Source organism: Choloepus didactylus, chromosome 5, assembly GCF_015220235.1.
Source record: "Choloepus didactylus isolate mChoDid1 chromosome 5, mChoDid1.pri, whole genome shotgun sequence".
Classification (NCBI taxonomy): domain Eukaryota; kingdom Metazoa; phylum Chordata; class Mammalia; order Pilosa; family Megalonychidae; genus Choloepus; species Choloepus didactylus.
The window spans coordinates 48,002,578-48,030,186 of NC_051311.1; the positions used below are offsets into that span (position 1 = coordinate 48,002,578).

The 27,609-nt window shown below is 40.3% G+C and overlaps 1 protein-coding gene and 3 gene segments (V, D, J or C); all 4 read right to left on the reverse strand.

The window, feature by feature from the left end:
- LOC119533990 overlaps positions 1-27,609 on the reverse strand; it is a 193,005-nt gene that overhangs the window by 151,623 nt on the left and 13,773 nt on the right.
- The window catches only part of LOC119533988, a 209,656-nt gene that overhangs the window by 142,431 nt on the left and 39,616 nt on the right, over positions 1-27,609 (reverse strand).
- LOC119534000 lies at positions 3,061-3,733 on the reverse strand. The segment is given in 2 exon segments: positions 3,061-3,512; positions 3,604-3,733. Coding segments are annotated over 2 exon segments (390 nt in total).
- LOC119533999 (HIG1 domain family member 1A, mitochondrial-like) lies at positions 5,310-5,716 on the reverse strand. Its single transcript, XM_037835987.1, has one exon. It carries the CDS (start codon positions 5,714-5,716, stop codon positions 5,435-5,437), a length of 282 nt encoding a protein of 93 aa, XP_037691915.1. The 3' UTR covers positions 5,310-5,434.

Consider the following 27,609-nt stretch of genomic DNA (forward strand, 5'->3'; position numbering starts at 1 on the left):
TGAAGAGACTAAATAAGAAAATTTAATTCCCTTCCCATAAAGAAGTTTCAGCAGGAATAGGAAGATTGGGACAGGAGTGTTACTTTAGGAAGTCTCCCCAAATGGGGAATGCAGAATAAAGTCTTGTTCCAGGAAACTGGACGTAAGTGGGGAATGATGATTAATCACATATTAGTTCTTCCTGCAAATTCCAAACACTGCTCATTGGGTACACTCATGAAATATATTACAAATGTGCTACAACAATGTAGCAATTAAGTAGCTGACTCAATATCTGAACTCTCTGAACAAGTCTAAACATTCACTCCCTATTCTATTCCCCATCTTGCTACATAATCCAATAAAACATCAGAGGTTATACAATGAAAGTAAATAACTTAAAAACATTCCAATAATAAAATGCTAGAAACAGATGTAGTAATTTGATTATAAATCTCCTTTACATTTAAAAAATTTCTTCGGGTGTGTGGGAAGTTAAGGTTTAAAATGTACAGGAATGATGGGAATGTTTCGGTAATGGATGCTGGCTTTGGTAGCACAACATTGTGAATGCAATTAACAGCCCTGAAATATATATCTGAATATGGCTAAAAGAGGAAAATTTAGATTGTATATATGTTAATAGACTAAAATATTTTTAAAGAATCCATGGAGCTACACTACACAAACAATGAATCCTAAGTTAAACCGTGGACTGTAGCTAATAGTACAATTATAAAAATGTGCTATCATCAATTGTAACAAATATTCCACATCAATGTAAGGTGTTATTTATAGGGTGATATATGGGAATCCTACATTTTATACACAATTGTTCTGTAAACCCACAACTTCTCTAAAAAAGAAAAAAACAATTGGGTGAAATTAAATGTTAAGTATAAGATCTCTATGTCATTAAAGTTGAATATCAAAGAAATCAGACTGAGAATCCTAAAATCCAAATAAATTCCCAACAGAATTGTTTTTACCTTAATCCCAGTGTTTACAGATAAGGTCACTCAAATCGACCTTCTGTTGGTATCTAAATAATTGGATAAAGCAACACCACCTGCAAAGCCAACAATCAACAAAGGCCCCCACAATACAGTGTGGAACTGCAAGGCTGGATTCTTGGGGAGGGTAAGAGCTTCATGAGGTGAGCACAGCAGCCTCTTTCCCATGGGGAAATTTCCTGATCTGACCCAATGCTCACGAATCTGACTCACAGTCCAGGGGGACAAATGTCAAAGGCCAGAATGTACCAAATGTGGGACACTGACAAGCGACCCCCACAACTTAAACTGGGTTCCCCAAGGGCTATAGCTACACTAGAATACTAAAGATGAGCCAGGGGTAAACCTGTTCTTTAGCTGATCCAGGACACTCAATCCTTGAATTTTGGATTCAGGCGGCCCCAGATGTTTACACCACCAGGCACTTGGCAGAAGCAATAGTGCATGCTCTGCAGACGAAGATGACACCTTCCTTGATGAAAAATTATCTCTGCAAACTGAGTGCCTGGCACAAAGTCAAAGAGAATCAGGCCCAATAAGAAAAATACAAACATGACTGAGAAACAGTAGAAAAAGAGTATCTACAAAAACAGCCCCACAAAGATTTCAGGGGTTAGAATTGTCAGAGAGGCTCTGAAACAACTATGTTTCCCTATTAAAAGAAATAAAGGATAATCTTGAAAAATGGCATCAGGGAACTAGAGGCCATAAAAAGTGACATGTAACCCATGACATTCTTTGAAAATTGCTCTATGGCTACTCATTGAATTGTCCTTTGAGAGTTGTCACCTTTCTGTCTGTCTTGTATTTCACAAGGAAAGGACTGGAAGTGTGGAAATGTAACCCATAACATTCTTTGAGATTTCCTATTTAACTACTTGGGAAATCACTTATTTAACTACTTGTTAAATCATACTTTGAAAGTTGTCACTTTTCCATATATATGTTATAGTTCAAAATTAAAAATGTAAAAAAAAAAAGTGACATAGCAGGCTGGAAAAAGAAACATAAATTTTCTGGCAAGGAGATGGGAGATGGTTGTGTTCATCAAGGATCGAGGTTTCATCAGACATTTCACTGACTGGAGGTATGGCCATGTGAGTTGAGATATGCAATGAGTAAACTGATATAAATTATGACTCCATTCTAGGTTGGATAAGGAGGGATGTGAAGTCAGGAGGAGCTGAGTGACAGTGCCTTCAGGGCAGTCTCAGTAAACTACTTTCCAAATAATTCCAGTCAATGCTTCAGGATGAAATTTTCTAGTATTATTTTAAAGAACCCAGGTAGAAGTTAGAGTATAGGATATATACCTGGATACAAAGAGCTTATTCTCAGAAGAGGCAATTGGATCTGTGGAATTGATTCCTTCTTACTAAGGAATATTTTCTTGCACTATGGAATTCTTTAATGTTCCAAGGCAGACAACTGAAAATGCCCTCAACAGCTTCTGGACTGGCTGGCCCAAGCCTAGATATAGTGTTTCGCTCTGTTGATTACATTGAGGAGTTAAATTGCACAGGAAAAAGCACTTTTATTACTGAGCTATGATTTAGGACTTGTTACCAGAATATCCATTTGTGTGCATTCTTTGAAGGTGCGAAAGAGCTGAATAACATAGTTGAAGTAATCATTCTCATCAGTGTTGTCATTATTAACATATCTCCACAAAAAACAGGAAAAAAGTATGTTTCCAAGTAAAAACTAAGTTTTGAGAATATTACCGAAAACTTCTAGTGTAAAGGCATAGAAGAATCTAGGGAACAAAAGGTGTTCCCAAGGATGTCAGCTCTGATCATTCTTATGACAAAAACCACAGAGGGAGAGCCTGATGTTCCCATGCTTCTATAATCCATCATCTCTGTCACTAAAGTTTATTGTACATGTTTCATATTTGCATATTTTTATAGGAGAACAACAATCACTCTCCCCTGAAGGCTGAGTCTGTGATAAATCACTTCCAGTTTGGATTTCTTGAGTTGTCATCAAAGAGCCCTCATATCCCTGAGTCATAATTATTTCCAAACATTTTCAACGCTCATGTTTAAAGAAATAATTCCTCTATTTATACAAATAGTAGCTTAATATCTGCAAACCTGCTCCTTTCCCTTGGGTAATGAAGGACAAGGTAATGACTCTGTTTAGGATTGCTGTGAGCTGAGTAGAGAGAAAAGAGTCATCAGCTTTCATGCATGGGAAGGAAATGTCTCTGCAATGCTGTGGCTAAGCTGCTGGCACAGAAATACACAGCCGAGTCCCCCGGCTCTGCAAACTGGATCTTGAGAGTGGAGTTTACTCCTTTGGGCCTCCCTGCAAAAAATCGATCCTTGGGCAACTGTGAATCATCTACTACAGCTTCATTCTCAAAGTGAATCAGAAGTTTCAGGCCTTGTCCCAGGGTCTGTTGGTACCAGTAAAGGGTATTGTGACCAGAAATAGGATCACACCACAAAGACGCTGTCTGTCTTTTTTCTGTCATCTCATATCTGGGAGACTGGGTGACTCCAGCTTCTGTGTGCTCTGTGAGGGGGAAAAAGTCAGAATTTGAGAACAGAAGGAAGGAAATGATTGGAGTAGTTGCCGGGGAAATCTTGGTGATTTTAGGACTCACCTGTCCCCAGGAATCCGAGGGCCACCCAGCAGAGGAGCCTGATGCCCATGGCAGGGTCAGGGCTGGAACGGAGGCTCAGCAGATCAGGCAGGGTCCTTGTGAGCAGGAACAGAGGAGGAGGGACACCCACTGGCCCCACAAAGCAGGTTGTTCAGTGACATCACCGTCCCTGCAAATGCCCACAACCTCAGAAACCAGTAGTTTTCAGTGAAACATACCTGGAAGACAGTTTACCATATTCATAGGCTGTGTGTAATTTCCTTCAAGTGCCTTGCATACAGCTCCAAGGTTTGGAATCTCTAGGCCTGTCTTCAAATTCTATTTGTATATGTATCAAAGGCAACTCAAATTTGAGATATTAATTAATAACCTCTGTCTTATTTGTAATTATCCTTCTGTTTGGACTCTTTTCTTTTATTATCTTCTCCATTCTCCCAGTCATATATACTCGAAATTACCTTTAGACAGGTAGAAGCAGGGGTAATTGCCAGCTTTATCCTGAAAGCACATTTAACCAGCTGCATGCTCTAGGCTAAAAGGGATAAAATGATCCCCAGGCACAGATTCAAATTGGAAGCCTTTAGTCTGTCTGAAGGTCAAAGACCAGCTTCCTCTTTGCGTTTGTTAATCTTCATAATGCATTATGTCCCAAAGCCGTCATCATACTACTTCTGAGTCACCAACGTAGTAATAGTAGGTTTTTATATCTTCCCTAAGGAGGGTAAAAAATTCTCTTATCTCTGAAAATACCAGGTTATAAAAACAAAATTGAACAGACCTTTTGGAATCTTAATAAGCTTACACCTCTAACAAGCTTACAATTAAAGTTCACTGGTTAATATCTGGTGTTTTTTTTAATAGGCAACATCCGTCACAGACATACTCCCTCTTACTGCCTGAGGGGTGGGGTGAAGTGTTGGGGGATTGCTATGGGATTGATATACTACCACAAAGAAACTAAAAATCAATTAGTTTGATTAACTTTTTTTTTTTTTTTTTTTGGGTTTACTCACTTTAATAACAATATGTTTACCGTGTTATCACCATGGAATGTAAAGTCAGACAAGAGAATTTCACAAGTGCAACAAAGCATTCTGTAGTACGTCACGTTTGTGTATAATGTCTGGCCAAGCCAACTTGCTCGTAAATACAAAACACCGGTAATATATTTTGTTTAACATTTTTGAATCTTACAGAACTAAACTAGAATCCATAATTAAGTTATCCTCATGTTTATTTATAAATACGGTTCTACAACAAATACTACCTGTAAGCAGCTGTTACCAGGTTTTTAGGTTTAGCTTAAACACATACACACGCACACACATTTTCAGTTGTAGGAGGCATTACAATGTTATAGTCCATGCACTTTTCTGAGTTCTTTGAGACTAAACCAGCCCTATACACCAAGACACTAGACAAGTTTAGAAGGTGGGCAGAAAAAAATTGATTGGGGTAAATAGCACATAACAACCAGACAATGTGATATTCTGCAGCAACTTGAAGTACTTCAGGGTACTTTTTGGAACTAATTTCATCATGAGACTTTAAGAATGTGGACATTTTACCATTATCAAGAGAATTTGGATGACATGTTTCTTTTGTGCTAACTTGACTTCCCTGAATGACCTAGTTAGTAAACTTGTCACCAATAATTTGGTCACCAGGCAAATCAAGCCCGAAAGAAAGGAAGCCAATATTCAAAATACCATGTTGTTATCTGAACCTACTCAAATGTTTTATTTTCAGCATATATGTGTAACCTTAATTTGAGGTGTTTAAATAAAACAAATACCATCAACACCAAGATAGCACGACAGCACCTCTTCTTCTAAAGTTTAGGTTTTGCCCAGTATTCCCGATACGAGGAATAGCCCATACCAAGAGTCATTGCTCCCACAACAAAGCCTTGGGCTGCCACACACATGTGAATCAGGTGAACGGACATTTTAGTATTTCCCCTGCTCTTCAATTTGTATAATCCATATGCAACAATTGCTGCAAAACCTGTCATCCCAATCGGGACAAATGGTGCCTCTTTAGCTTTTCGGATAAGTTTAGATCCCTGATCTTCATCATATGAAGACAGAGAAACATCTCTATCGGTTGACATGACTGGTTGAAGAATCTTCCACTACCGAAGACACGTTTTCAGTTTGATTAACTTTTGAATTGTTTTCTAGATCCTTCCTTGAAGAGACCGAGGAACTCTTTATGTTTTAAAATCCTAAATTCATGTTGAAATCACAAACTCAAATCCAGAATTACAGATTTCTTTCTCATTTTTACCCATATCTTATTTGCATCTCCCTTCTCCAAGTAAGAATCCTGGCTTCCAGCAATATAAAAAATTGTGCTAATTTTCTCTCTTTTCTGTTTATTTTTAAAGTCAATATAACACTGTCAACTACAACCTCTCAAGTGAAATTCAGCCTCAACCTTACTTAGCCTCAGCCTAGTCAAACTATTAAACCTAAAGACAAAGAAAAAAATCTTAATATCAAGCAGAGATAAAAGGCATTACTTTCAAAACAGTAAAAATACTATTGACAGCTGACTTCTCCATGATGAAACCTAAAGACAATGAAAAGAGCCCAAGTTATTTGATAATTTATTTGGAAGTGCTGTCCCATGAATGGTTTTCTGTTACAGTCTTCATTTTCCTTCAAAGTGTATGATAGTTTCCATTAATCCACATTTTTTTCACATTTAGGATAATCATTCATCTAAATTTTCCAGTTTGGTAAGTTTGAAATCATAATTCATTGTTTCAGTTTGCAGCACTCGGATTCTAAGTAAGGTTGAGAATCCCTCCTCAAGTTTAGTGGTAGTTCATGTTCATTCCTGTATAAGAAATCACTTATTTACATTTATTAATACACCTTTTTATTTGGTTGTCTTTTCTTCATTTAGTTATGAGAATTCTTTACTCATCCTAGATACTAACTGTATTGGTCAGGGTTGGCTACAGAAAACAGAACAAAACAAAAACTTCAAATCTCAGTGATTTAACACTAAAAAGTTTTATTTCCCACAAATACAAACTCCAGTGTGACAGTAAAAGCTTTTTCAATGTTAGTGCAACAAATTATGACCAGGTGAACAAGGCTCCATACTATATTTCCTATAATGTGCATCTTTCAAGTTCAGCTAAGTGTGGAAAGAGAGGGTTGAAGGGTGCCTGGCAGAAAGAGTGATCATAGGAGGCCTGAGACTGCTGTGCTCAGAAAGTCCTGCTTGCAAGGCTGGCCTCTGACTGGCTGGGAACTTGACTGGTAAGCAGCTCCCTACACTGGTATAAAATTTCCCCTAACAGGTAAGTGTGGTTCATTGTGCCTAGATAGTATAGTTTATACTGAACATGGGCTTTTCTTCTGGAAGTCAGGAATTTTAGGCCATGCCAGGCAGAGGTGCTCATGTGACCAACCCCCAGTAAAACCCTTGGGTGCTGAGTCTCTAATGGGATTCACGTAGACAGAAACATCACACTCATGTTGCTGCATTTTTGTTGCTGGGGAGGAGTGTATTCCATGTGATGCCTCATGGGAGGGAGAGAGCACAGGGAGCCTGCATGTGTCCTCCCCCAGGTTCTGCCTGTGTCATTTTGCCCTATGATCTGGATGTGTATTTTTACTGTGGCACTGTAATAAGTCTTAGCTGTCAGTACAACTACATGGCAAACCCTGAGAGTCCTAGAAAACCTCCGAGCATGGGGGTGGCCGTGAGGAGGACCCTCGGACACTGTCACAGGATATTTTTAAGGGCTAGGCTTGGAATTGTTTAATAGAATTTTCACCTGCATCCCATTTTTCAAAACTAGTTATGTTTTCCCAATCCTCTAACTGCAAGGGAGGCTGGGAGCTTATACAGGAGCTCATGGGTATTTCGTTAGAATTAATGGTCTCCATCACACTAATTCTTTGTCATTTGTATGCATACCTCATGTTTTTTCCCATACTATGGCTTCTCTTTTTGGTTTTTGTGTTTTTTTATATGTTTTGGTATGTATGTTATATATAAAATTTTAATCTGATGCTGCTAAAATCATCTTTTTCTTTGTAGTCTGTATTTTCTTGTGTCTCAACTAAGAAATTCTCCTTCAAACAAATGCCTGAAATATTTTCCTTAGCTTCTTCTAGTAAATTTAGTTTTTGCAATTAAGAATGAATGTACCTGAAACGTATTTTCTTGTAAGGCATGAAGTAGAGAGCTATTATTTTTCTTTTGTCTTTGGTGGATCTTTTTAAGGATACCGGAGTCTACTAGGCACTTTGATTTTCTTCCATATGGCCTCTCAAACACAGGAGGCCAGACCAGGTTTCTTTGTATTACAGTATCAGGACAGCATTCTAAAGGGTTGAAGGAAGCTACGGCAGAGACCTCACAGGCCTAATAACTTCTGCCACATGCTGTTGTTTAAAGCAAGTCAGGAAGCCAGCCCAGATTCAAGTGGGATAGAAACAGACACACCCTTTGAAGGGAGGGCAGTAAAGCAACGTAACAAAGTGGTGGGAATACAAGGATAATAGAATTTTATTAGAGACATTTTGCAAACAATCTGCTGCAGCATCATTTACTCAAGTTTTCTCAAGTCCAATTAGATAAGCTAAACGTTTTGTTCTTTCCTCCATTTTTCTTAATTGCTATTTCATATTTTTTACCTCTGACTCTCTAAGCTTCATTCTAGGTAATTTCTTTAGTTTTATGTTTGAATCTACAAGCTTTCTTTTTCACTCTTGCAATTCAAATTAACTTGGACACTGAGGTTTTAATTTTGGTGATATTTTTAATTTCTAGTCTTCTTTAGTTATTTTTCAATATTTCTGGTCTTTTTTTTAAATGAACTTTTTATTTTAGAGCAGATTCAGAGAGAAGTTGTGACAATAGTACAGAAAATTCTCTCATATCCCACATCCAATTTCCCCCGTGATCAACATCTGTAACCAGCACCCTGCTGGTAGCAGTGCCAGGCAGAACCCCTTTCCAGGTTCAGGACTCTCACTACAGAAAGAATTCAGAAAGGAGAGAGGCCAGTAAAATTAACTAGTAGAGTTCATTAAAGAAAAAGAGAAGGAAGACACATTAAAGAGATAATGTGGCATGTTCAGGGAGAAGCATGCACTCAGTGGGAGTGAGCTGCCTTGTTATATAGGAAAGTTTTACTGTGATCTTATCTCAACTTTTGAACTTCTTGTGTCTTCTTTGTTCTAGGAGGGGACAGTTATCACAGTGATCAGAACTTATGACCTGCCCTGGCATATCTAAAATTTGTCTTTGGGCAGATGTTTAATAACTTTTATGACCCTGTGCTTTTTGTCATTAACTGAGAATTTGCTTTAGGCCTATGAATTTACAAGTGTTTATGGTTTGGGGAGCCTTCGGGGGGAAATTTTGGCTGCACAAATTCCACAGCTGAAGATTTGCAGGTTTACATCAACTTTTTTGAAGCTGAACAGAAGACCAGGGACCACAGCCTAGATGCCCTATTGTAGCCTGCCTCACATCTTACATTAGTATGGTTCATCCGTCACAGTTAATGGAACCAATGTTGATACATTATTATTAACTAAAGTCCATACTTTATTCCAATTTCCTTAGTTTTTACCTAATGTCCTTTTTCTGTTTCAGGATTCCACAGAGGATACTACATTACATTTGGCCATCATATCTTCAGGCTCCTCTTGCTGGTGACAATTTCTCAGTCTTCCCCTTTTTTTGATGACCTCAACAGTTTTGAGGAGTACTGATCAGGTATTTTGTAGAATGTGCCTTGATTGGGATTTGTCTGAGGCTTTTCCTCATGATTTGACTGCAATTACAGGATTTGGAGAAGTAAGACTGTAGTGTTAACATTTTAAATGCAACCTTAAAACTGTAAGCAAGCTTTAAATTTGATCTTTAGTCTCACAGAGGAGCAATATGTAAAGACTGCACCCAAATATGAATAGGCTTCCCTCTATCACCCCAGAGTTGGAGGCACCCTGCCCCAGGTATCACAGAGTCGGTAAATCCTCAAGGAAGTAGAAAATAACTGAGATAAGGAACTAATGAAGTTCTCCATTGTTACCTGAAATGATTTTCTTTCTTTGTCTCTAACATGTCTAAAGGCCAAGTGAAAAATCACCATGAGGAGACAGATTTGGAAAGTTCCCCTGCCCTCCTGGCAGCATAAATAAACCTCCTTTTCCTCCACAGCCCATTTGGTGTCTGTGCGTTAAGCCATGCCAAGCAATGAACCCAGATTTGGGGGGCCTCATCTGCAAGACCACAGCAGAAAATTGCCACATTCTCATCAAATCATATCAAGGGTGTGTACTACAAACATGACAGCACTGTTGACACTAACCATGACCACCTGACAGACTTAGAGCTTTTCAGGTGTCTGTAATACAAAGTCAACCTTTTCCATACTGTACTCTTTGGAAGTAAATCACTATGTGCAACTCGTGCTTAGAGTGGGGCCATGTTTTACCTCCTTGAGGGCAGAATATATGCATAAATTATTTAGAATTCTTCCACACAGGAGATTTGTTTTTCTTGCCCATTTATTGATTCATTCAGACACTTATTCATATCAGTGCGGACTCATGGATATTTGTTTTATACTTTTTGTTATAATCCAATACTTCCTCATTTTTTTGCTCAAATTGTTTCAGCTTTGATCATTGGGAGCTCTTTCAGTTGGCGCCTGTGTCCTTTTGACATATTACCGATGTTCTGGTTTTTTAGCTTGTTTGTTTGTTTGTTGAGCCCCCCTTTACTTTATGACAGTACAATAAATTTCAAGCTTTTCTCATATCAATTGTTTTTCCAAAGACCCTGGTTTTCTATATTCAAGAATGATATAAAAAAACAAACCAAGATCTGGGCACTTTGTGCCCTCATTGCTACTGGGGTGTCATTGCTTCTAGGTCCTCTCATATGACAGAGCAAGGTAATATATGTGTGTTTACTAACACGTGTGTATACACATTATCTATCTGTGTATGGTGGTCAGTCTATGTCTATATCTATCAATCATCTGCATCCATATTAAATTACATATGAGTTCAGAGTCCACACTGGTGTTTCCAACTCTAATCCTTTACCATTTGAATCATTCTAACCTTCTCCCTTCACTTGACTGTAGTGTCCCACACTAACAATGAGAAACCTGGCTCTCACTATCTGCCACCCATTTACTGTGTTGCTTAATTCTAATGTATATGTATCGTGGTTTCAGAATTGTTAACCTGTAACCCCATGGGACAATCCATACTCCCACAGGATTTATCCAAGACATCTTGGTCTAGCCCCAGGTCACAAAGATTGTCTCCTATGTTTCTTCTAAATGTTTTATAGCTTTATCTCACATTTAGATCTATAACCCGTTTTGAGTTTCATTCTGTGTTTAATCAAAATAAAACAGAAACAAAAATCAGCCAAAATGTAACAGAGTATGTTGTTTACAAGAAAGGAGGCTCTGATCCACAGACGTTTAACCAGAGCTCTGTCAATTCATTCATTCATTCACTCACTCAACAAGTATTTAATAAATTCTTCTATGTGCCTGGCACTATTCTAGGTTCTGTAGATAAAAAGATGAACAAAACAAGTACAGTTCTCCCTTATGTTGCTTATAGTTGTGGGTGGGAGGAAGGTATAAACTAAATAGTCACATAATTAAATTAAAATTGCCTCTAAGCTGTTGGGGATTGAATCATGTTCTCCATAAAAAACATGTTCAACACATGTTTAAATCCTAACCCCTGGTCCTGTGGATTGTGAACCTATCTGTAAATAAGTCCTTTGAAGTTGGTATGGTTAGTTAAGATGTGGCCAAACTGAATGAGAGTGCGCCTTAATCCAATAAAGCTAAAGTCCTTTTAAGCAAAGGAAATTGGACATGGAGGTAGAAGCCAGAAGTCAGCAGAAAATCAAGAAACAGAGACAGATCATCATGTGCTGGAGGATGGCCAGAGTGCTATAGGCCCCTGGAGAAAGCAAGTCCTGTTTTCTAGGCTCCAAAACTGTGAGACAATGAATCCCTTATTTAATCAAACCCAGGTGTGATATTTGTCACAGAAGTCCTGGTAAACTGATGTGCTAAATCCAATCAAACAAGAGGAGCATGGCTTTGTAAGAGCCTATAATAGGGGAATTCTGAGAAGAGTGGTTAATCATTTGAGGCATGATGCCTGAGTTGAAGTTACTAGAAATAAAAGGAGGAACATATGTTCAGTGCAGAATTAATAGCCTATAAAAAAATTCCCAGGATGGAAAGAAGGTGACACATAATGAGGAAATAACTGAATTACAGACAAATGTGGCTGGAGTGGAGAGAGCCAGGGGAAACTTGGTGCAAGATGATGGTGGGGAGATCAGTGGTGGTCAAACAACATGGGGCCTTATAGGCTACGGCCTCATCAAAGAAAGGCAGCCGGGAGCAGGGACCTTAGTGAAGATTAGCATCTGTAGATCGAAGGGTAGCAGAGGTAGGGGAAGGGGTGGGTGTCTTTGGACAATATCAAAGAAGATTTCAGGTATGTCAACTAAAGATACATGTTCCTTCCTGCCAGCAGAAAATAGGGCTGCAGAGGAGATAACCAGCAAGCCAGGGGTGCTGGGGTGACCTGCAGTCAGGCTGAGACTGGCATGGGGATGGACTCCAGCACTGAGGATCACATGGCACGTGGCTCAGAGGTCTCCAGGGAGGCAGGAACTTCTCATGGATGGGGCCAGGCCTAGTGAGTGCAGGACTCCTCTGACTACCCTTTATGTGCAGAGAGGAGGCAGCTGTGCAGCACTGTGGAGTCACTGCTGGCACAGAAGTAGACAGATGTCTGGGAGGGGGCAGCAAACTCCATTGTCAGGGAAAAATCCTCTATTTTTGGCCTAGAGACACTGTAGACATCATGGACTTCTCCTTTGTCAGTGATGTTAACACCAGCTGAGTAATAGATAAGCCTCAGCGCTTGTCCCAGGTCTTGCCGATACCAATACATATGTGCATGGTTCTTATTCTGGTGACATCCCAGGATCACCTCCTTTCCTGTCTTTGCGACCCTGTGTCTTGGGCTCTGGGTGATTTCAGCCTCCATGTGCCCTGAAATAGAGAATAAAGTCTAACATCACAGTCTCAAGAGAAAGGCTTGTACTGGGGCCTTGGGAATTCTAGGAAAGGAGCACACCTGTGTCCTGTACTCACCTGCCCACAGGAAACACAGGGCCACAAGTAAGAAGAGCCTGGTGCCCATTTCATTTCCAGGGCAGAATCACATGCCTCCCAGCTCTGTTTTGGGGAAAAAGAACTTGAGCTCTCAGTGGAGACACTCAGTGATGTCACCTGTCCCTGATGAATGCTTGGGTTGCAGAGCTATCCTGCCACACCCCTTCCCCACAGGAACAAATCAGTAACACAGAGCATTGAATCACTCAGAATGGAAAAAATTTGCAGCTCTGTTTTGAAAGAAAACTTACTAATGCATATGCCCTTTCCGTGACTGTTAGTGAGGAAATTTGCTCCTCTATGCATATTTTATTCCTGTTATGATACAATTCCTCATTTGTATACTGTTTTTAATTTTTCCAATTATTTTTGTAGTCTAGGGAAGATTGTCAGGGCAGTCCTGATGTCTTCTGTGACTTGTCTGCTCAAAATTCTCCTCAAAGTACATTTTATTAATTTTCTTCTTTGCTCAAACTCTGGGATAATTGGATGTCAGCCCACAGTGATCCTTTTGGTTAAAACAGCCACCAGACATTTAGAGAGTTTTCAAAGTCTGGAGGCCAAGGCCAATAGACTGTGAAGAAATGTTTTACCCTTTCTCATATCAATCCACTGACTGGTAGGAGCCCTGGCATTTAGTGGTCAGGCTTCTGCTTTTCTCCTGGGTGTGATCTTGCCCTTCCATCAGGGCAAGGCCACAGAGAACTGGACCACTTAAGCCCCTGTGACTGTGTTTTCTGTTTAAGAAAGAGGATGCTCCTCAGTGATGTGGATGAAATATTCACTCGGACATGTGCTTGTCTGATGCCTCCAGGGTCACAGGGAAATGCCCTGTCGCCATTCAGAGGGTCTTGTACCCTCCAGATGGGAGACTGTTATTGAGTTATACATTTTCTATCATTCAAAACTTACTTCTAATCAATAGCAGGACATATTGTTGTTTCTCATACAGGTGATATCTCAGCGTGAGTTTTCCCTATTTCCATGACTACTTATCCTGATGTCTGGGTATTCCTATAATTATGGTATCTCGAGAAAGGAACACAGTCAGAGTTAGAAACAAGGAGGAGGTTGATGCAGCACCAACATGCAAAGACTTGTGGCCAGGGTCTGGCGAATCCAGGAACGGTTTTCCTATTTATGCCCGTAACTCACCTCATCCCAGGAGATCAAGAGCCATGAAGAAAAGGAGCCTGTTTCCCGCAGTTGGTCATGCATGAAAGGGGAGAATTCCAGCTCAGAACTCAGATTCCTCAGGGTAGGGCACATGGATTCCCATGGCTCTGAAACATTCTCCAAATAAGCTATGATCTACTGATAATGTTAGTGTTCTCAACACTGTAACTTCTTTTGGGAGATATGCATCTACCAAGAACATCTCCTTTTCAAGACTATGAAATATTGAGTCACATCTTTGCTATTTCTGAAAACACACACCTCATCTTGAAGCTTTGTCTCTTTTTTGCACTGCTGTTTCCCAAGGCCTAGGACAGAACCTGAGCATAGTAAGTAGCCAGAGGTAGAATTGCCATAAAGTCAAAGGAGAATCACTTCAGACCTTTTCACTAGCACAGGACCTTTCCAAGACTTTGTAACTATTTATTTTCTCTTTCAAAGAGCCCCCTAAAATTTTATAAATTGCAGACCCCACATAACCTGGTCTACTCAGCACTTGCACCCAAAAGTTTGTTGAATGAGTGGTTAGCTGAGTCCAGGCAGACTCTGTATTTGTAAACACAACCCCAGACTATCCAGTTACAAATAGGTCCAGATCTTTAAGGGAGAAAATACACGTGCAGCTTTTTGGAATTCAAAATAAATCAAAGCAAACTTAGGGAAAATTAGTTCATGTATGACAGTACAAACACAAGAAATATGGTGGTTGCTTCCTGAAGGCCACCTCATTCCATCACTGTCATAGTTTAGATGGTCCCTGAAAGCAAAGGTTCAGACAGGAACTTAGTTGCAAGTAGTTTATTTGGGGAACCCAGGAAGCAGGAGTAAAAAAGCAGAGAGAATGAAACAGAGAAGGAAAAAAACAAAAAAAGGGTAAGTGTGAAAAATCGAGGTTGTGCTGTGGCTACAGGAGATTGATTCCCCTGGGACCTTCTGAGGAGCACCCAGAATGTCCCCCAAATTGTCCACCTAAATAAAGAGGTGGAGCTTTCATCCCCTGCTTCTGTCTTACCATTTGAGAGTTCCCTGACTGCCCTTGTGGACTGGCCATGTGGGATTGGAGAAAGCACAGAGAGCACAGAGTAAAGAAAGCAGAGAGACTCCAAGCATGCTTTTGAGCTGAGGCACTGTCAACAAGAGAGGAATGCAGGTGTGCAAGTAACAGTCCACTACAGCTGTGGCCCAGATCAGAGATGCACAGAGGATGCGCTGCAGGACACTGCAGTTCTCTCTTAAAATGTATCTGTCCCTTATTATATCAGACATTTTGTGTGATTGCCAATTGCCCTGAAGCCACAGCTTTCTAAGAGGACCATATCTTCCTGCATACTACAGGAAGTATCAAACAGAAGTGCTGTGATTGGTAACATTTTCATTTTCCCCTAACAGGCAGCTCTTTGTAGTAAATTCCACATAATAAATTATGAGACTACTGTATTTGCATTTCAGATGACTTTTGTGTCTGGAACATAGATGACTCAGACAAATGTAATCAGTGTCAGCCTTTAATCCCAGTATTGCACAAGTGAAATAATTGTGCCAGACTAGAAATTTGTCAGAGTTAATAAGGAAAAAAGATGTCTTGAGCCTATAGTTTGTATTAGATATTTTGCTTTGAAATCTCCATAAGACAGATATCATTAGTATCAGTTTACAGATGAGAAAACTGTGCCAAATATTTTTCAATTCACCAGCCCAAGGCAGAGCTGACCGAAGGCTCCCTGTCTCTGAGATCAGAGCCCTTTCCTCTTCAGCACACAGCCTCCCAGGCGAAATGGTGTTTTTTAGTTTGCTAAAGCTGACTAAATGCAACATGCCAGACAAGGGTTGGCTTTTCCAATGAGGATTTATTAACTCACAAGTTTATAGTTCTGAGGCCATGAAAATGTCCAAACGAGGCATCAATAGGCAATGCTTTCTCCCGGTAGACTGACTACCAGCCATCCTCCAACTCAGGCACATGGCAATGCCTGCTTGTCTTTCCCTTCTTCTCCTGGGTTCCATTGCTTCCAGCTTCTGGCTTCAGTGGCTTTGTCTGTGTGTCCTTCTCTCTCAGTTTCTCTGGCTTTCTTAGCTTCTCTGGGGCTTTTTTCTTTGTTTTCTCTCCGTCTTTTATCTTCATATATAGGGCTCCAGTAAGAGGATTAAGACCCATCCTCAAGGAGGTGGGTCACATCTCAACCTAAGTTAAGATCCTACTAACCAAAAGATCCTGCTTACAATGTGTCCACACCCACAGGAATGGATCAGCTTTAAGAACAAGTTCTTTTCTGTGGTACACACAGCTTTAACCATCACACAGTGTTATGTGGATATTTGCATCACAGCCAGGGTTTCTGAAAGGGATGCTTTAATTAGTGTTGCAATTTTGAAAATGTCTCCCTATACCAAAATATACAAGGGTATAGTGAATTAAAATGGGTTTACAGTCAGTATGGCCTATGTTTGTGTCCCAGTTCTGATATGTTAGCCTTATGTTAGTTATACCCTTAAGCCATCACTTTTTTCATCTATAAAATATGGGTAAAAATATGTTTCAAAATTCATTGAAACAATACCCTCAAAGCACTTAACAAATATGTGGCACAGATAAAATAAGCAATAAGAGAATTTTCTGTAAGTTTTCACAAAAGGGGTAGGACTGAAGCAGTCTAGATTAACTAATAAACAACTACAGAATCTGCAAATAGCCAGACCATACATTTGGTAGCTGTGTGCAAGTTGTTCTCTATTTGCACCCCACCCTTGACCCCAATCCACTCTCTGACCTCCCCTACCCTGCCCTGGGCTCTACAGACAGCACTGCCCAGCATTTTAGCTGGGTTTGCCAAGGGGAGGCACTTGCAAGAGGCAGTGGCTGAGTCCCTCCTTTTGGGCAGCCTCCCCGCAAGGCTCTCATCAGGCTCCAATAATACAGCTCCCTCCTCTTTCCCCTTTAGACTTAGGAGTAGCCCAGTAGCACTGTTTTCCCACTGTGCTTCCCCTTGGTACCCTCAACCTCTTCTTCCTGAACCCCATCCACCCCTCTGAATGTCATCTTTGATTAAATTGTTTTCACTTAAACCCTTTAGAATATGTCATCTGTTCCCTGCCAGGAGACTGCCTGATTTACGTGGTTTCCATAAGTTATAAATGCATATTTGAATAATTCAGGTCATCTTATACTGCTGGGTCTTAAGGACAAGAGGTGTGTGTTTTAAATTAAATCTCATTTCCCGTACTCCAATGATTTTTTTTACTATTAGATTTTCCTGAAATATTTTTTCAATCAACTAACAAATGAGTAACAATGATTTTACAGCTAAACTACAAGAGATTTTCATGGACAAGATGAAAGAAAATGCAAAATTTACTCTCATACAATACATTTTCTACTCTGTATAGTGTAGTGTAGTAAATGTATCTTGGCACAGGTATCCTTAAATGCCCCCAATACTCTTCCTTTTTGCAAGCCTTGAAACTACATTTCCCAGATTTTCTTGACAGCAAATTCTCAGTTTAGCATCTTTCAATACACTATCCTGGTAGAAATTTTGGATGACAGAAGAATGGCTTTTCCATCCAACAGCAGTAGCAGTAGACTGGCAGATTTGCAGTGGCCTCTGGACACTTCCCTTTGAAGCACCCCCAGAACACTATGACCCCAACAATAGCAGGGACACAACAGCAGCTTCAGATTTTCTAATCGCTAGTGGTGAACCTGAGAGCAAGCTGTAGCCTTCCAAGACCCTCTCTCCTCCAGCCCTTTCAGTGGGTTATAAACATGATTGCCCTCTATTAACTCTCATTCTACTTGACATTCCTAGACAGTTCTTATTTTTCTGGCTGAACCCTCTGGTGGCAAATCAGAGAATTTACCAGGAAATCCCCCTCATAACTTAGCTCCTGTATTAAGAGGATATCATGGCCCAGCTTCATATGGAACTATGACAGGACAAGCAAATATTCTCTGGCTTGAAGGAATATGCCCTGGAAGTTGACAGACAATTAACTATAGCAACCGCATTCCATGATGTGTGTCTTTCCCACCTGTGCCCAGCTGGTCTTGAAATGGAAGAGCAAGTGCTCTGTTATATCATATTGACCAGGACTCAGGGAACACTATGGAATTGTAGGAAACATTTGACTTTGGAGCCATGGAAATAGAGGTTTGAATCATGATTCTATTATTTTAAAATTTGAAATATCAGGAATTTCCATGAGCTATCACGTCCACTCTATGAAATGATATAATGATATCTTCCTCATCTAAAAAATGCACACAATAATGTCTATCTTGGCATTAAACCATATAATGTATACGCACACTCTTGCAGTGTAGGCGCTCTTACCATTTTCAGGGAATTTGAAGGTACCGACAGAGATGCGAGAATGTTGGTGAATCTGGGGCCTGAATGTTCAGGAGTGCTCCTGCTAAGCTCAGTGGGGCAGAGACAGTGTTAAAAAAAAAAAAAAAAAAAAAAAAAAAGAACTATAAGCATCCCTGGGAGTTGGCTAGGGCTGTGAGGCAGCCCCCACTTCCTCTCCCTATTGCATCCTTAGCTGGGACAGGAAGGTTTGAGTACAGAAAGCCAATAACTCTGCAGGGCTGTGCCCAAGCTGCTGGCCCAGAGATACAAGGCTGAGTCTTCCACCTCCAAGGAGCTCATGTTTAGTTCAGAGCTATAGTCACCAAACTGTTGAACTGAGAATCAATCAGGGATATTTCCTTTGTCTCTCTGCGTCTTTTCAAAATACTCAACAAGGAACCGGGGGCCCTGACCCAGGTCCTGCTTGTACCAGTATACACTGTGGTGTCCAGCCATGGGATAGCATTTCAGAATGGCTTTTCCAGGCTTTCTCTTGATTAGGTATCTTGGGGACTGGATGACACCAGCATCCACTGAACCTGTGGAGACAGGAGACAAGAGCTATGATGTAGCCCAGGAGGGAGTTTGATACTCCAGCAACAATTGAAAACTTTGTATTCAAGGGATGCCCTATCTGTGCTCAGAACTCACCTGCTCCCAGGAGCCAAAGGATCACACAGCACAGGAGCCCGATGCCCCTGGCAGAGTAAGGCAGGACAAAGCTGGGCATCTCCCTACTCAGGGCTCTTCTCTCATATGCTGAGAAAGCAGAAGTTTTGGTACTTCCTTTGATCTGATTGGAGGGTTTGCCTGTGGAAACATGGTTCTGATGTCACCATCCCTGTAGATTGCTACAAGCACCCTGCACACCAGGCTCAATGGATCCAGACCTCCCCCCAACACCACCCCACCCACCCCCGCCCTCTGTCCAGCCTCCTATAGAGCAGGTAGAGCACGGCTGTGCTGAAGGCTTTGGGCAAAGGACCATCGCCCATAGCTTCTCTAATTTTCCCCTGAGACAGTTGCTCCTATGTCTACACCTGGCATTAGTTATCCAGGCTGGCCCATTGAAGCCCCCCTCAGACTCTGCATCCAATGCGGGCTCTGAGACAGGACTGCCCTGTGCATTACTGCAGTCCGTGGATACCCGCTGTGATAAACACACCTGCATGCCAGTTGGTGGAAGAAGCCTATGACTAACCCCTCACATCTCACCCAGCACTGCCTCTAGTTCATCAGATAATCTCCCTGATGCAGGGACCAAGTCAAGCTGTTTCCCTTAACCCTCCCTCTACCAGACCGCACTGTCTGCACTTCACAGTGGATCCACAGTGCCCCCACGTGGACAGGAGCACAGTTACTGGGAGGAGTTAGGGTTCTACTGGTACTGCCCAAGGAGGAGGGTGTTGCTAAGTGTAAGAATCTCCCGGGACACAGCATAGTTCTTGCCAATTTGATGTTTACCAGCCTCAAGCTCATCCTTTCCATGTGGTAACAAAGGAGGCAAGAAGCAAGCATTCTGCAAAAAAAAGGGGGTGAAAATTCTAAATCTTATTCATTAATGTTCCAGGGAGGTAGCAGCCAGTCATGTGACAAGGGCTGCCCTGGGAAGGGGGCGGGACCTTGGGCAAAGCTGCTGCCTTTCACCAAAGCTAATTCCTGAAAAGGGCTGGCCGCGGAGTTCTCTCAACCGAAATATCTTCTAAGCAGCTGGGAGAATAAATCTGTCAGTCCTGAAGGGGAAACTGCATACTTATATATCTTCCTTTGGGAAGACCCCGAATTGATTTTATAGATCCAGAAATAGATAGCACAATATTGTGTAATGGTAGCACAGTATTTTAAACGCACCATACAAAGATGCTTGTGAGTAAAGTTGAAAGGGGAGGGTTAGGGGCATGTATTGTACCAGAAGGAAAGAAAAATGATAAAGACTGGGACTGGTATAAGTTAGTGAAACCTAGAGTGTTCAATAATGGTGACTAAATGTACAAATGTAAAAATGTTTTTACATGTAAGAGAACAAATGAATATTAACCTTGCAAGGTGTTGAAAAGGGGATGGTATTGGGGAAAAAATATAATCAATGTAATCTGGAATCTATGGTTAATGGTAACATCATCATATGCTTCCATTAAATATAACGAAGGCAACGTACCAAAGCTAAATGTCTATGAGAAGGGGTTGTAAGGGAGGGTATGTGATCCTTGGTGGTGGTGGTGTTGTCTGGGCTTATTATTGTATTGTATTGTATTTTTATTTTTTTCTTTTAGCTTTTTTATTATTGTTTTTTTAAACTTTTTTTGGAGTAGAGAATATGTTCAAGTGCTGATTGTGGTGATGAATGCACAATTATACGATGATGCGGTGAACAATTGATTGTATACTGTAGATAATTGTATGGTATGTGAATCTATCTCCATAAAATTTTGGGGGAAAAATAAACTGAGCAATACAAGTGCAGGAGAAAATGTGGGGAGAGAGATATACCTATTAACTGCTGGTGGGGAAGTAGAATAGTGCAGCTTACCTGGAGGACAGCATGGTGGTTCCACAAGAAGCTAAGTATGTGGATGCCACAAGGTCCTGCTACCTTATTGTTGGCATATATTTGGAAGATCTGAGATCAGTGGAACGAATGGACATTTGCAAAATGGTGGCAGTATTCACAATTTGCAATGGATGGTGGTGGCCATTGATGAACAGAATGGTAAACTGTGGTGTATGCATCCAACAGAATACTGAGCAGCTGCAAGAAGGAATGAAGTTGTGAGCACACAGCTAGGTGAATGGATCTTGGGGACAGCATTTTGAGTGAAGTATGCCAGAAATGAAAAGACAAACATTATAATGCCTCACTACTATGTGCTAATTATGATGTATAAACTCTGAGAATTGAATCTTAAAGCACAGGTTATCAGCGGAATACTTATTGTAAAAGTCCCTAGATTGTATGCTCTTACAGCAGTCACATCTGTTCTTGAGTTGTAATGGTTATCTCTAAATTTTGAGATGCTGAGCTCTTTGTGTATAACCCAGTCAGTCTCTGGAAATTTGGGTATCTATGTGACACCTGAACTCAGAGCTAGAGCTCAGCAGCTATGAATGTTAGCAAAGGAGAGGCTAAGCCTGCTTATAATTGTGTCTAAGAGTCTGCCCCAGAGAACCTCTTTGTTTCTCAGATGTGGCCTCTCTCTCTCTAAGCCAACTCGGCAGGTACTCTCACTGACCTCCCATTACGTGGTCCATGACTCCCAAGGGTGAGCCTGACCCAGCATCATGGGATTGAGATAATCTCATTGACCAAATAGGGGAAGCAAAAAGAAACAAAATAAAGTTTCAGTGGCTAAGAGATTTCAAATGGAGTTGAGACGTCACTCTGGAGGGTATTCTTATGTGCTATATAGATATCCCTTTTTAGTTTTTAGTGTATTGGGTTAGCTAGAAGGAAATACCTGAAACTGTTGAACTGCAACCCAGTAGCCTTGATTCTTGAAGATGATTGTATAGCTATGTAGCTTACACGATGGGACTGTGATTGTGAAAACCTGTGGCTCACACTCCCTTTATCCAGTGTACAGACAGATGAGTAGTAAAACAGGGGTAACAGTTAAATGAAAAATAGGGTGGGATGAGGGGAATGTAATGCTTTCAGTTCTCTTTTTTACTTTTATTTTTATTTATTTAATTGTTCAAAAATTGTATTTATTTTATTGTTCAAAAATTGTGGTGATGAATGCACACCTATATGATGGTAATGTGAACAACTGAATGTATATTCTGGATGATGGTATGGTATGTGACTATAACTCAATAAAACTGAATTTAAAAATTGCTTATTAACAACATTTAGATACATCTTATAAAGAGGATTTAAATTTTTTTCTGAATTTATAAAATCTCAGAGGACTCTGTCATCTATAATTAAGGTAGATGCAGCTGGACATGACGTTTGCTATCACTCCCCTGAAATGGCCATGAGCTCTACTCAGTGACCTTTTTTTTTTCTTAATTCCGTTTTATTGAGATACATTCACATACCATACAATCATCTGTGGTGTACTACCAACTGTTCACAGTACCATTATATAGTTGTGCATTCATCATTTTTTTTTCTCAGTGACATTTTGTCTCATAATAAATGGAACCCAAAGAGAGACTGTTTCTATTGGGTGAGGCTCCACAAGAAAGCACACAAATGTGCACACACACACACATAATTATCATTTAGTTGATAAAAAAGTTCCATTACTGAGCATAGCTAATGTTTCTTTATCAGTTTTCCAGGTTCACCTCTGAAAAACACCTTTGAGGGTGACAAGAAATATGGTGGTTGATTAGGGAAATTTTTGCTAGAAAATTATGAGACTGTATTAATTATTACTGTAACATAACTACCAAGAAAATATGTATTTTCTCTCCTCCAAAGAACATAGGCAAATTTCAGTTTTAGAAAAAATTAGGATGCTTTACATCACCGGACATCAGTCCTCCCCATGAAAACATAATTGCTCAGAATATTGCATAGGTTTTATGGAAAACTGAGATGATCCATAATGACTATCCATTATATTTCAGGTAAGAGGAGAACCTTGAGAAGACAAAATCGTTAGTGGTTAATATATTCCATGGTTCTATATAAGTGCGTGTTAATTTCTTCCTTTTACACTTTTCAAAGAATATTAATTACGCACCTGGTTTTTCCTATGAAAGGAAAGATAGCAATATAGTATAATGCCTTGGAATGTCAGAGCAAGAAGGAAAAGGAAGACATGTTTGAGCCAGTCCCTAAATATGAGTAGTATTTGACCATGTTATGAGAGAAGGCAGGGAAATTTTGGGTTGTGGAAATAGCAAGAGCAAATGCAGGGGATTTAAAATACATCTTAGTTTTAGGAAATTACATGAAGAACTGCTCAGTCAGAGAGTAAGATGCATCCTAAGGCTGAAAAGACTGATTCTATGAAGGTAAATTGAATCTAGATTTTGAAGTGTTAGGAAGCCGTTTCAGGGAAGCAGAATTTTATTTGAATTACAGTTTTTATTGTGAAAGTTAACACATATACAGAACAGTGATAGAGTACAATTTAACAAGCAGTTGGAGAGCAAATTTCAAAGAATGTTATGTTACAGTGCACAATTTCTGTTCTTATAGTGATGTATAACATATATACAGAAAGGTGATAACTTCAAAGTATGATTTAACAAGTAGTCATATAGGTAATTTCGAAGAATGTTATAGGGTAGATTTCCACAGTTTCAGTTATTTCCTTATTGTGAGATACAAGATACGTACAGAAGGGTGATGCTTCAAACTAAAATTTAATGAGTAGCTATAGAGCAAATTTGAAAGAATTTTATAACATTTCGGTTATTTACCTCTAGCTATTTTAATACCATAGCATATCTATCTATAGCTGTAGTTATAGCTATAAAGATTCAGTATTTGTAATCCTTTGTTAAATCCTATCTTATCTGTTGCTACCCCTTCCTCTTGTTTAATCACTTTCTCAATCTTCAGGGGTGTCTAGGCAGTGACCACCCTAACTTGTACATATTACATAGGGGTGTTGACATTATGGTGAAACGGGCTGCATCGGGTTGATGTTCTTAAAGAGGCTCTTGCCTCTTTAAGGGTTTTAGGACTTGTCTGTCATAGGAACACACCAATGGATTTAAGTTTTTGAAAAATAAACTTCATGAGCGAAACTTTTATAATGTCTCAAATAGGGACCTAGGTATTTTGGGACTACTGTTGGTTAGGGCTTGGCGTACTGTGGCCATTTGGGATATCTAGCTGGAGCTTGTATAAATATAACCTCCAGGATAGCCTCTTCACTCTATTTGAAATTTCTTAGCAACTGAACCTTGTTTTGTTACCTTTCTTTCCCCACTTTTGCTCAAGAAGGCATTTTCAATCCCTCAACGCCAGGGCCAGGCTCATTCCTGGGAGTTGTGTCTCATATTGCCAGGGAGATACACTCCCCTGGGTGTCATGTTCCACCTAAGGGGGAGGTTAATAAATTTATTTGCTGAGTTGGACTTAGAGAGAGAAAAGCCACATTGGAACAACTAGAGAGGTGCTCTGGAGGTGCCTCTCAGGGATAATAATAGGAAGGCTTAGCCTCCCTTTTGTAGCCCTAAGTCTCAAAAGCAAGCCTCAAGATTAAGGGATTGACTTATTAAGTACGGGTTCCTAATTTCACATAGCATATATTCTGTCCAAAGTAAACAATCTGTATCTCACATTATGTTTACTTAGTTGTACAATTATGATCATTCCTGATTTTAAACAATTATCGTAACACAAAATATTCTAAAGCTCTTATCCCCTAAATATTCATCCCTACTATTAGTATAGTACCAAAGAGGTATTCCTATTAAATATAGTCTATAATATGTAACGGGTGATTTTTCCAAATACAACCTGTTTCAAACCTTAGAAGTGTATCATACAAACATGTATTTGTATTTGTAGCGCTAATCTGTGAGATATGTGCCTTTAAACAAGCACTTTCGATCATGTTCACCTTAAAGCACCACTGATACTTATACTCCCAGTATTGATTATTTTGGGGGGGAGCAGAATTTATTTGGTAGGAAATCAGAAAGCCTTAGACTGTTTATCAACAGGTGACATAACCTGATCTGTGTTTTGGAAAGTTCATGACTGTGCCCTGAGGAGGCAAGATTGGAGTGAGGACAGGAAGAAGAGGGACCTGTGAACTCCAGGGTTCTCACCCTGGACAACTGACAGCTGGATGTCCCAATCTGCGCTGGCTGACCGCCGCTGGCAAAGCCTAGCTGTTATAAGCCCTCATTTTATATTTTGGGGTTATTACAGATTTCAGGAGAGGGGAGAAGAGAACTCATGTTGCAAAGAGCACAGTAAGTTTACAGTCTGATAGTTCTAGTAATTTTCATTCATTTTTATTCATGCATTCTCCTCTTGAAGTTCTAAAAATCTCAATTCCTTCTCCCTCAGTTATAAACAAGACAGCCTCTGTGATTCTATCTTTTACACTAGGTATCTACCAAATAATTTTGACCCTAAACTAAATCTACTCCCACCTCTGAAAAAACACGGTACCAGCTAACAATTTTTTATTAGCACATACTGCCAGGCAAATAAGATACTTTTTGGAGTGAACCTGAAGATATTGCAACTTCTCTGAAAAAGGTGTTACTTTCCAGTACCATTAAGCCATTGCTGTTTCTTTCTTACTGCAGTCTCTAGATTCTCACAGATATGTCAGTCTGAGGTTGCTCTATGCTGAGGGAGGGAGGTTTGTACACAGAACATTGATGACTCTGCAGGGCTGTGCCCAAGCTGTTGGCACAGAGATACAGCGCTGAGTCATCCAGCTGCAGGAGCTCATATTGAGTACAGAGCAATAGTCACTGAACTGCTGAGCTGAGAACTGATCTGGGAAGTTTCCTTTTTCACTCTCCTCCCCATTAAAATATTGAACAAGGAACTGGGGGTATCGCCCAGGAACTGTTGGTACCAGAACACATTGTTGTGCCCAGACATAGGGGAACATTTCAGTGTCACTTGCTGTCCTTTTGCTTTAATCATGTGTCTTGGTTTGGGTGACTCCAGAATCCACAGGACCTAAGAGGTAGGAGACAGAAGCTAAGGACAGATCACAGGAAGAAGCTCTCGCTGCTGCCATCATTGGCAGTCCAGTACTTTGGTGGGCAAGGGGGTTAAAAACAGATGAGGGGCTTTCAAGTTTTCCCATGGCTCACCTGACCTAGAGAAAGAAGGAAAATTCAGAGTTGGGGTCAGGAAGAAGACTGATGTTGCCACCATAACAGAAAGGCATAGACCTGTGAACAAGATGGCCTGTTAGGGTTTCCTTTCTGACAGGGACTCACTTGCTCCCAGGACACAAAGGGCCACACAGTGGAGAAACCTGGGACCCATGGCAGGGCCAGAGCAGGAATGCAGCTTGTCTGCTCCAGGCTCTGATCTCTGGGTTTAGAGGCGGGAGTTCTGAGAATCCCTGGTCCCTGATAGGTAGGTTTGCCTGTGATGACAGTGTTGCTGTTGATGTCACCAGTGAAAAGGTCACACCTCTTTGCAATATTGTACACAGCTTTCTGCTTGGCAGGAGAACCTGGAATTGGTGTAAAGCAGTTTATCTCCCAAATCACTGACTGCTTTCTTGAGAAAGTTGTTCCCTTATTTCCCCTACCCCATGTTCATCCAGACCTCTCCACCTCACTCCCCGTAAGGCAGCTCAGAGGATCCTCCGTGCATGTATAGCAGGCCAGTTGAGATAATAATGTCTTTGTGTTTTGCTCCCCATATCACAGATGTATGACTGGCATCTGCAAATTAGCCCCACCCTAATTCAGCAATCAAGCCTAAGAATTCCCCTATTTACATGCACTTTTCAGAGAATTTCAAGGAAATTCTCTACAGCTTTTGACTATCAGTGACATCAGAATGCCTCCTTGTGGCCAACAGAAAAATCTCTAAAAGCAGTATTCCTATATTGGTGCAAGGAAACTTGTAGAATCAGATGAGGTACAATGAGGCTTAGAAATCTATCTAGCTCCTAGCATATATCTTCTCCTCAGGCAACCACAACACCATTGGGTTGAAGTGGTTAAGACTTCTCATTCCTAGTCTTCTTTCTTTAGATCTGCATCAATACATACAAATTTTAGGTGTACCTTCCTTTTCTGTTACCATGCCCAGAGCCTCTTGAAATGTTTGAGATAATAGACCAGTATAGTACCCTAAGTAACCCCTGATACTCATGGGTGCTGATTTTACATGCAGTTTCCTATGCAATGTGCTTTTTTCTTCCGTATACCATAAATTTTCTTCTTGCTTCTTTCTACACCACCTCCTTCTTAGAGGTCTATAATTCATACACAACATCTTATAGGCCCTCTAGAGTTGGAAGGAAACTTAGCATCCTCAAGTGGGTGTTCTTTCATATTCATGCCCTTTGGTATTACTTTGTGATATTACTTTGTGGTATTAGTTTGGTGCTTACTTTGGTAGAGTGTGAGAAAATCTTGAGGATTCTGAATGCTGCTGCTAAGGCAAATTCATTTGTTATCACACTCTTTTTTTTTTAATCATCATTTTATTGAGATATATTCACATACCACGCAGTCATACAAAACAAATTGTACTTTCGATTGTTTACAGTACCATTACATAGTTGTACATTCATCACCTAAATCAATCCCTGACACCTTCATTAGCACACACACAAAAATAACAAGAATAATAATCAGAGTGAAAAAGAG